Here is a 10,616-nt window from a genome sequence, read left to right as displayed (position 1 = left end):
CAATGCGGGTCACAAATATGAATGGATCTCTCATCCCCCACTTTCCATCTATAAGGCTTCTCTTTGAACAATTTAGACTATGGCCCAAAGAAACATATGACTGCACTGCAGTGACACATTGTTTTGAATTGTCTAAATTTTAAGTTTATATTTTAAATTTAAAAATAAATAATATTTAAATTTAAAATATGAATCATTTGATTTTAATATGACAATTTAAATATGTCGACTTTATTGTAGTAAATTTAAATTCATAAAACAAACTTAAAACTTCATAAATATTTAGAACTTTTAGCGATTAAAAAATACTCAACTTTTTATATTTAAGTAATATTAATTAATATAGTGTAAGAATCTTAAAATTTGTTAAAATATAATAACTCTTATTATTTTAAATTATTAAATATACTTATAATTATTTTTTAAATATACTTCCAGTTAATATTATTAAGTGTCTTGCAAGATGATAATCATAATTTTAAACTCCTTTTTTATTAAAACTTTTATACTTCTTTGACAGGGTTCTATTCATATATAAAATAAATATATTATATACACCATATATATAATATTATATATATAAATATTAATCATCAAAGAGGAGTTTGAAATCATAAAAAATATAATATTATATAAATATTCGTTGGGCTACTTTAGTTGTGCTCTTCCTCCCATTTTTCTTACCAGTTATTTTTAGTGGCGCATGAATCATGTGGTATAATAGTATTTTTTTTTTCTAAACTTTTTCAAAAATATACTTTTTTTTCCACTATCAAAAAGTCAAAAAAATTATATTTTATGTTATATTAACATATTTTATTTATGTTTCCATGGCAATCTAATTAGCTTGTAGTTTGTTATGCTTTGCAGACGCCTAACTCCACGTTTTAAACAAATCTATCATGATTTTATCGGTTAGTAGAAAACAAGAATTTGTCCAAAAGAGCATACTTATGGCTTTAAAGAGTATAGTAAAAAGTTGATAGGTCGGTTTACAGATTTGAATCTATATTACGCTGATTTTTTTTAATTAATACACTATTTTGTCAACACAAAAAACATCAATATATAATAAGTAAATAAAATGTATTACAAAATTTTATCATGAAAAACAAATTATATTATACTTTTTTTTTTAAATTATTTTTAAATTTTATTTTAATTTTTTAAATTTTCTTTATTTCATTTTCGTCTCTTGAATTACATATGTCCCATACTTTATCAATAAATAAAATACATTTTCGTCTCTTAAATTACAAATGTCCCTTACTTTATCAATAAATTAGAATACAGATATCGTAATATTCTAATTAAAATTCATAATCAATTTCATTATCTAATATATATATACATATTCCATAAATCACGAGTGATTGTAGCACTAATAATAAATTTTCCAAATTATTTTATACAATAATTTAAAGATTAAACTTACACACATTAAGTATAAAAAAAAGTGGACTTTAAATTCGAATTCAGACCTCTATAACCAACATTTTTACATTTATTAATTAAATACCAAACAATCAAGGATAATATGGTAATTAAGTGAACAAAACGATGGCATTTTGATAGATATAATATTTTGAAAGATATGTATAAAAAGAGAGAGTAGGTAGTTTCATTCCATAAACACGCCACCGTGTGTTGTATGTTTTTCCTTCCTTCATTTGTTAATTAATTTGTGTCTCTATTAGAGATGTTAGAGAGAGAAAGAAAGAGGCGATATGGTTTGTTAATGTGTGGGGAAGATTCAGAGTACTTGTTAAAGAGACATGGAGGTTGTTATGGTTTCTTCACAACAATGTTAGCTGAGGAAGGAGAAACATGGGACCTTTACAAAGTTGTTTGTGGAGAGTTTCCTGAAAACGATGATGTTCCTTTCTATGATGGTTTTGTAATCACTGGAAGCTGCCATGATGCACATGCCAATCATCCTTGGATTCTTCAACTACTTACTCTTGTTCATACATTGGATTCTCTCAATAAAAAAATCCTTGGCATTTGCTTCGGTCATCAGGTAACTCATTAATAACATAACATCATCGATTTAACTAAATATTTACATGTACTAAATATCACATTATTATATTTATATTTTTAGAATTTTAATAGTGAAGAATTGAGAGGATTTTAATTTGTGTTAAATAATTTGATGTTGAATATCATGCTCAACAAAATTATAGATTTTCGAGTATTTACCTTGATTTATATATACTATGCATACAAGTTTTTTATAGTATCAAACAATTATAACTATGATATCATTAGAAATATTTACTTAATATAGTTACTTTTAAAATTATACACAATTATTTTGATTTATTATATAATATAAATTTTTTTATATTATCAAGATAATCTCATATGAACGGTTCATTGACTATAAAATTAAAGGGTTAATCTTGATTTTAACTAATAATCATCCACTAGTGGTGTAAGAGAATTTATATGTATATATAGATTGATCGCATTTCACTTTTGTGTCATATATCAAAATATTATTTAAAAAAAATATATGTGTGAATGTCTACATTAATAAATGATTAGATATGTGTGAAAAATTCTTTTACATTTTAATTAAGTCAAATGCATATTATTCACCATTGAATCTAGCACAAGTGGTCCGAGTGCATTGTGTGTCGGTGTAGTTTAAACACATATTTTTCATTTTACTAGTTGTATTACTTTACAATTCTATGAATTCTTTTTCCCTCTCTCGTTTTTATTTTACAAGGAGACAATGATATGGTTCATTTGAACCCAAAAAAAGAGACAGGGATATGGTTCTATTTTTAGCCAAACGATCTATAAGAAGAGCTAATATCAATATATAAAAGTTTTATATAAAAAAAATATAATTTTTAAATTGAATACATACACCTTTGTCAACAAACACAATTGAACAAATTACTTTCAATACAAATATAGATTATTTTTTTATATTAAATTATTTATCAATACCATATGTGGTTTAACAAAAATATATGTTTGTTTATGTATCAAAAATATTTTACTAGTATGCTTGTTTTTCTCTTCCTTTGAATTCATTTAATGCAAATTGCAAAAAAAGACAACGTTGATAAATGAATTGACGTGTGCCATCTGTCAGAACCATAAATGGTCATTTGATTTTTATTTTTTCCAATGAGTACCTGTTGGAACAGAAATAATTGTTTGAGCACGTGGATAAATAAATAATGTTTCATGGTATTTACAAAATATATATAATTTAATTAAAAAATACTTAATTTAATTAATTTAAAATATATATTATTTTATTTTTATTTATTTGTATAAATGTGCATAAATATTATTTATCTATATTTGTGCCAAAACAAGTATTTCTTGGATTGGGGTTATTAATATTTGTGTGTTTTAATATATGTTATTCGTATCTTAAAAATAAGTATTTATAAAGAACAAGTTTAATATGTCATTTATCTAATTTTAAAATTATATTAAATTAATTTTTAGAATCAAATTTAATATTTAATTTGATGAAATGCGAGTTTAATAATGATAATACGATACAAAAGCAAAAGCAAGTTGATGTCAAAACAAATAACAAGATGCTAATACATAAACATTTAAAGAACATATAATAATAAAGAAAGAAGTAATTCGTAGCTAGCTCATACAATATGATATGACATATTTCATTAGGAATTAAGAGGAAGAAGTTTGAACTTTTTTATCAATCAAACATATCACTAATCAATCGCACAAATAAATATTCACCTTTTAATAAAAAAAGTTGATGGTTAAAGAATATTTTACATTAGAGTTTCTTTTCTATTGGACTATAAACTTTTAAGTATAGAAATAGCCTTTTGTCCATTAAATAATTTAGCAGCCTCTAAGAGGTAATTTGAACACATTCCCTCCTTATATGATATGTCTTTGTCTCATGAGTATTTTTTATCTCTATTTATTTTTGGATGGAATTAAACCGATTCCAAATCTTACCGATTGATGGAGCGAGCCTGATTTTGTAGTTAAAAGTTCCTCTTGGACATGAGGTCTAATACTGCAGTATGATTTATCCCACTTGAGTTCCTCCAAATCTTTCCTCTTGAATGAAATGAGAAGAAGTAGAGGAATGTTTACTTAATTATCGTCTCTAGTAAATAAGTTTGGTTTGATTAATTTAAAAAAATGTTTCCTAGAATTTGAATATAAATTATTATTATTTTAATTAGAAATAATATTATTTTCACTTTATATATACAAACAAATTTGAACATTGAAAATCAATTAATTTTTTAATTAGAAAATAAAACTAACAATATATCTTTTTTTAGACATAACTTCACAATATACCGATTGAGTTATGACTTAGGAAAGTTCTACATTTTACTTTGAAAAATATAAATTTAAATTGTATTAAGTTTCATGAACACTTTTTATTTTTTAATTAAGGAACATGTTTGCTACTCTCTTCCACGTTGTGCATTAATGTATGTATTTAAATTTAAAAGGTTATTTTGATTAAATCTACGGATAAGAATGGAGATATGACATTAAATAAATTTGATTTATTTAAAATGAGTAAAATATAAAATGATAATTTTTTATTTAGAAGATATGATAAATTTTATCGTAATTATTTCACACAACTGTGATATCTTAAGTTTGAATCCGAGACAAATATAACCTAATAATTTTATCAATTATTGGTTGAATTAAGATTTAAGTATATAAAATGAGAATTTTAATGTTTATTATTTTAACAAACTTATGTATCTAGCTATGATATTCACATTTGATTTATTAATAAATAAATAGTTTAAAGGATCAATATTGTTCCTCGGATCAGAATTGTCTATAGAAATGTTTGTGTTGATTATCAATTTGAGGTCAACTAGTTGTTTGATTTTTGGTCGGTCACTATCAGTTTCTTTATTTATTTTGCAAATTTGTGATTTCCCTATTGCGAAAAGTTTGTGTAATGGGGAAAAATAATCAAGTGTTGCGTGACCAATGAAGGCATAATTAATAATACATTATTAATGACTATGGATGTAATTTGAGCAGTAGTAATTCTGGCTAAACTTAAAAAGAACTATTCAAGGTTGAATTATTTATATATTTTACCAAGTCAAAGTTTAAGTTAGAGTTAAATTATTTAAAAACATAAAGTTTGAATTAAGATAATTTTTTCTTGGAAAAGCCAAGAGATTTTATTTATATAAAAAATATGAGAACGATATGGGACGAGACATGCATGACTTGGTGCTTGTATTTATAAAAAAACATGTTATCCCTGACTTTTTTTCTCAATCATTATAGTAATTAAAATTTAGAATTTTTCATTTTCTCGGTCGTGCTAAGAATTTAAGATAGTAGTAGAGACACAAACAACTTTTTATGTGTATGTAAAGTTATAAAAATTATTTTTGTATTATTTATATGTTTCTATTTTTCTCTTAATATGAAGGTGAAAAAGACAAAAATAAAAGGAGATGGTCTAAACTTATAATCTAATAGCTCTAAAATAATAAATTATTTCAACAGTAGAATGATTAAAAGTTAAAGGATGTAGTAAGAAAAAGGCTTAATTACAGTTTTAGTCCCTCTATTTAGCTGAATCGCGAAAGTAGTCTCTTCTATTTTATTTCTCTCAAGTTTTGGTCCCTCAAACATAATTTTGACAAAAAACTTGATGAAATTTTATTTTTTTTGCATTTATTTAAGTCACAGCATGCCTCAAGATCTCATGTGTAATAATTGTATATTAAATATATGATCATAAATGATGTAGTAAGACTTTAAAAAATGATATTTTATCAAATTTTGGACTAAAATTCTGTTTGGGAGACTAAAACTGGGGAGAAACAAAATAGGGAACTACTTTCGCAGCTAAAATAGAGGAACCAAAACTATAATTAAACCTAAAAAAATAAAAGATAATTATAAAAATAAGAAGGATAAAGAGAAATTGTTGTTACATGACATGGATCAAAATACTTGTAAAATTGCACATGCTTGATACATTTAAATCTTATATTGTGCATATTGTACGTATTGATAGATACTTGGGCGTGCATTGGGAGGGAAGGTGGGTCGATCTGCCTCTGGTTGGGACATTGGTGTCACATCCATCAATTTCTTACCATCATCCTCTTTTTCATCATTGCCTTCAAACCTTTCACTCTTCGAATGTCACCGGGACGAGGTTTGTATTTTTTTTCTTTTTGAATAATCAAAATAATATATAGAGAATATTTCAAATTTCTTACATGACAATTTTAATTCAGGTTCGAGATTTGCCTGCAAAAGCTGAGGTAATTGGTTGGTCTGAAAAAACTGGAATTGAGATGTTTAGATATGGAGATAACATGTTAGGCATCCAAGGCCACCCTGAATTCAACATTGACATATTTTTTCACTTTGTTGACCGTCTTCTTCACCGTAATTTCATTCAGGTACTTATTTATATACACTACATTATACTCTAATATTATGCCCCGCATTATATTAGTGTTACATTAATTCCTTTTTTTTTTTTGTTTAAAAAATACTATTCGCTATCAAAGTTATAAGCTTCAATAAAAATATTTATATAATAAAATAATATATCTAGAAAGTCTTTGTCAACTTTTTAAAAACCATAGAAGATGTGGTTCTTGGTATGGGATCATAATATGGTCCAGTACCATTTGAATTTCACCACGTGCGCTGCAATGATTCACAATTATTGATATAAAATACAAAATATATACTACGTAGATTCACACAATTTTATGTCTTGTCCTACTGAGGTGTTTAATTCAAATGAGATAGAGATATATATTATTTTTGTGAAAAGGATATAATATTATATTATTTATTATAGATAAGTTCTAAAGTACAGTAAAATGTATAATGTATATTGATATTATGATTTTTTATCAATAATTTTATTTAATTTATTTACTTATGAATTACTATAATATTTATTAAAATTTATTAAAATAAAAATTATAATATATAAATGATATGTTATTTAATTATTAATTATTTAATTTTAATAGTATTGAGACATGTTATTGAAGGAACCTTATGCTACGGATGTAAAGGTGAAAGCAGCATTGTGGGAGCCAGACAGTGAGGCATGGAAAACACTGTGCCTCTCCTTTCTTAAACCTCAATTATGAATCAATAATTGAGTAACCAACAATTAAATAATTCTGCATGATGATAATAATAAGAAGGGTCTCCTTTAAATTGAGGAAATAAAAATGTGGAGAATTTCTAATTTTTGACTTATTTGTGAAAGGAAAAGAATGAAAAAAAACATCACATTTGTTAGTGAGTGCTTGGTGTACTTGGTTGAAAAAGAATGATGGTCAAAAGAAAAGTGGCAAATTTAAAGAGGTGGTTAATGACAACGTTGAAATGGTGTCTTGGTGTTTGTGTTATCAATTGAGAGGGTGGAAATTAAAAAAAACATATTGGTGGACAAATCTTTTATCATGCCTCCAAAGTGTACGATTCTCTTTTGTATATGGGTTTGAAACATCCATTAGTTGTAATGAATTTTGAGTACACTTGTATTTATTTCAATAAACTTTGCTTATAATAAATAAATAAATAAAAAGACATGATAGTTACAACCTCAATGTCATATTATGTGACTAATTTATATTATGTGACTAATTTGAATTATGGAGACTTCTTAATAAAATGTTTGAATGTATAGACTTTTATGATAAAATCAACTTTATTTATTGAAGTACTCTTAATAAATAAAATAGTTAATGATGTAGTAAGACATGTTAGATACAATAAATAAAAGTAGATTAATATAAAGATATTATTATTTTTTATTGATAATTAATATAATAAATGAGATGAGAAAGAAAAATATTTTGAATGAGACATTTAATATGAGATTAAAAAATATTCATATATAAAGACTTGGTTGAACAACAAGAAGGAATCAAAATAATAAGGGGATGAAAAACAAACAAGTGAAAAGTGTCAAATAATTTTTAATTTTTTTTAGGGACAAAATGTTAGAATAGAGAGATTATCTTCTATATTTCTACATACACACAAAAATTAAAAAATATTAAAAAATTCATTGATAGTAGAACTCACTTGACAGTGAAATCAATTTTTTCAAATTCTTTATGTTTTTCTAATTGACCTAAATAATTGACCTAAATAAATAAGGAAAAATGGAGATGATGACATCTAGTAAAACCAATAATAGAAAAATGAAGACAAAAAATCAATTTTCCGGTTACTATATTTTTTTTTTTTGTTACAATCAATGCATATTATTGATTAGAAGAAAAAGAAAGCAGCACTAAGTAAAATACACATATGTATATATTTTCTGATATGATCTTATCCTTTAGCAAAAAAAAAAAGAATATATACTTTCATGCTTAGCTAGTGCTTCTCTCAACTCTCCAATAAGTAATTTGAAGACTGTCTAATCCAATCAAATAAATCCTAGCTTCTCACAAACATGTTTTGTGAAGTGAGTTCAGCTATAAAAATTGTCAATCAAAAAATACATAGAAGTTGTCAACTACACTCCTTGAGAAACTTTTATATAGAAGTAAATTTTATGGCAAAGAGATCATATATGGTGAGAACTAAAGAGAAAAGGTTGAGGCAATCATCAAATTTGTTAATCTATTTTTGAAGGATAGTCTCAAATAAGTCTGTGATATTTCAAAAAAATTTATCACCGTTAAAGATTACTTAATTATATGTTTCTTTATATCAAATATGTATTATTAAAGTATATATAAACATGTTAATTATAATGGAAAAAAAAGTATAACATTGACTTTTATATTTTACTATTTACTAATAATTTAGTATCTAAAATTATTATTATCAATTTTGTAGGTTAAATAATGCTGAAAAATAGTCATCGATAGAATCACAAATACGAGTAATATTTGATAGATTAAAAAATATTTTTTAAATATTTATAATTTCCAATATCTATTTGAGAGTATCATACAAAGTCAAATGAATTTGATAGTTTCCAACAACAACAAAATGAAACCTAATTGTTTTAAAGTGAGAAGAGTCGTAGAGTTTGCAAATAGCAACCAATTGAAAATAGAGTCACCGAAATCAATTAACAAGAGAATTTTATCATGGGGTTTGTAGAATTTTATAATTAAACTATTTAATCACATGTATGAAAACTTATTGAATTAAAAGTAGTAATAGAAAAATACACGGTTTATTTGTCTAGTACTCAAAATTGATTTTCTTTTTATTATTTATTTGATCAAATTTTGTAACATTTTAAGTTAAAAAAAATATCAAATAATAGTTTCGATATTTGATGGACCAATACTTAATTTATTTTGCTTACCTTTTGTCAAAAAAAATTACCATATACTTTTTTCCCTAATAATTATATGGATATCATAATACTAAACCTTCATTTTCTATTCAATTTTCAAATTTAAAAAGAGCACCAAAAAGTTGCACAAAAAATAAATAAAAAATATATACATTCTTTATAAAAAAATCAAAAAACAAGTTATACTTATTTATAGAAAATAAATATACATTGTCATAGTATATTTATTAATCTTGTTATATATATATATATATATATATATATATATATATATATTAATAAAAATTAAAAGTATTCAAGTTAAATAACCAAAAAGAATATAGGTAATGGCAAAAAAAATGAGGTAAAAGTGTTTGATCTAAACTTCAATTTTATACTCTGTCTCTTTAATATCACTTAATTTTTATTATCTCTTTCATATTTTTGTAGTCGTTTGTGTTAGATATCATCTAAAAAGTATCATTGTATAAGTTTTTGTCAATCAATCAATTGTATTCATTTCTTTGTCTCATTCCATTAATAGACTTTGTATATATTATTTGAGTTTGCTAAGAATTCTTTCAACAAAAGTTTATAAAAGGTAGACATATATTTGATATATAGTTATAGATTTAATAAATTGTTTAATTAAGTACATTGAAAATATAGAGAATTTTAATTTGAAAATGCCATGGTTATTATTGCAAATTTTGTTAATCAAATCTTCAATTTCACAAAAATCTTAATTTTTTTTTCATCTGACAGTAAAATAGCGAGAGAAGAAAGTGAATTTTCATTGTATTTGAAACACCATAAATATTTTGAATTTTTTTTTTTAAAAAAAATATCATGTATGTTAAAAGTTAAAATTTTATTTTAAATATAATTAATGTAACTCATTTGGAAGTAAAATGAAATTTTTGATTTATAAAAAAATTGTAGTTTACGTAGAGAGTGTTGAGACGTATGGTGTGAAGCATAATATTGGGACGCGGCCTCATAAACATAATACTAGTATTGTCATAAATATAGTATAAATTTTTTATACGTATATTAAAAAATACAATAATTTAAAAAAATATATAAATAATTTTATTAAATTATTTATCTTAATTATTTATAATTATTTATTATTATTAATATAAAATATAACAATATTTTATAAATTATAAATATAGTGATGATAAATAAAAAAAAATATAAATTTGTAATTAAAATTGTGAATCACAGTCATTTTGATAATTTTTTTTATTAACTAAAGTGATAACATTCGAAGGAATAATCATATATACTAGGAATAGAGTTTCTCACACTC

At 23.8% G+C, this 10,616-nt stretch overlaps 1 protein-coding gene across 1 annotated transcript; it reads left to right on the top strand.

Moving 5' to 3' along the window:
• The first annotated feature begins 1,616 nt into the window (after positions 1-1,616).
• On the top strand, positions 1,617-7,604 carry LOC101497879 (gamma-glutamyl peptidase 5-like). Its single transcript, XM_004485559.4, has 4 exons — positions 1,617-2,020; positions 6,035-6,178; positions 6,261-6,428; positions 7,038-7,604. The coding sequence occupies exons 1-4, from the start codon at positions 1,700-1,702 to the stop codon at positions 7,137-7,139; spliced, it is 735 nt and encodes a 244-aa protein (XP_004485616.1). The 5' UTR covers positions 1,617-1,699; the 3' UTR covers positions 7,140-7,604.
• The last annotated feature ends 3,012 nt before the right edge of the window (positions 7,605-10,616 follow it).

The sequence above is a fragment of the Cicer arietinum genome, chromosome 1, assembly GCF_000331145.2.
Source record: "Cicer arietinum cultivar CDC Frontier isolate Library 1 chromosome 1, Cicar.CDCFrontier_v2.0, whole genome shotgun sequence".
Classification (NCBI taxonomy): Eukaryota; Viridiplantae; Streptophyta; class Magnoliopsida; order Fabales; family Fabaceae; genus Cicer; species Cicer arietinum.
This window is presented reverse-complemented; position numbering and strand designations above follow the sequence as displayed.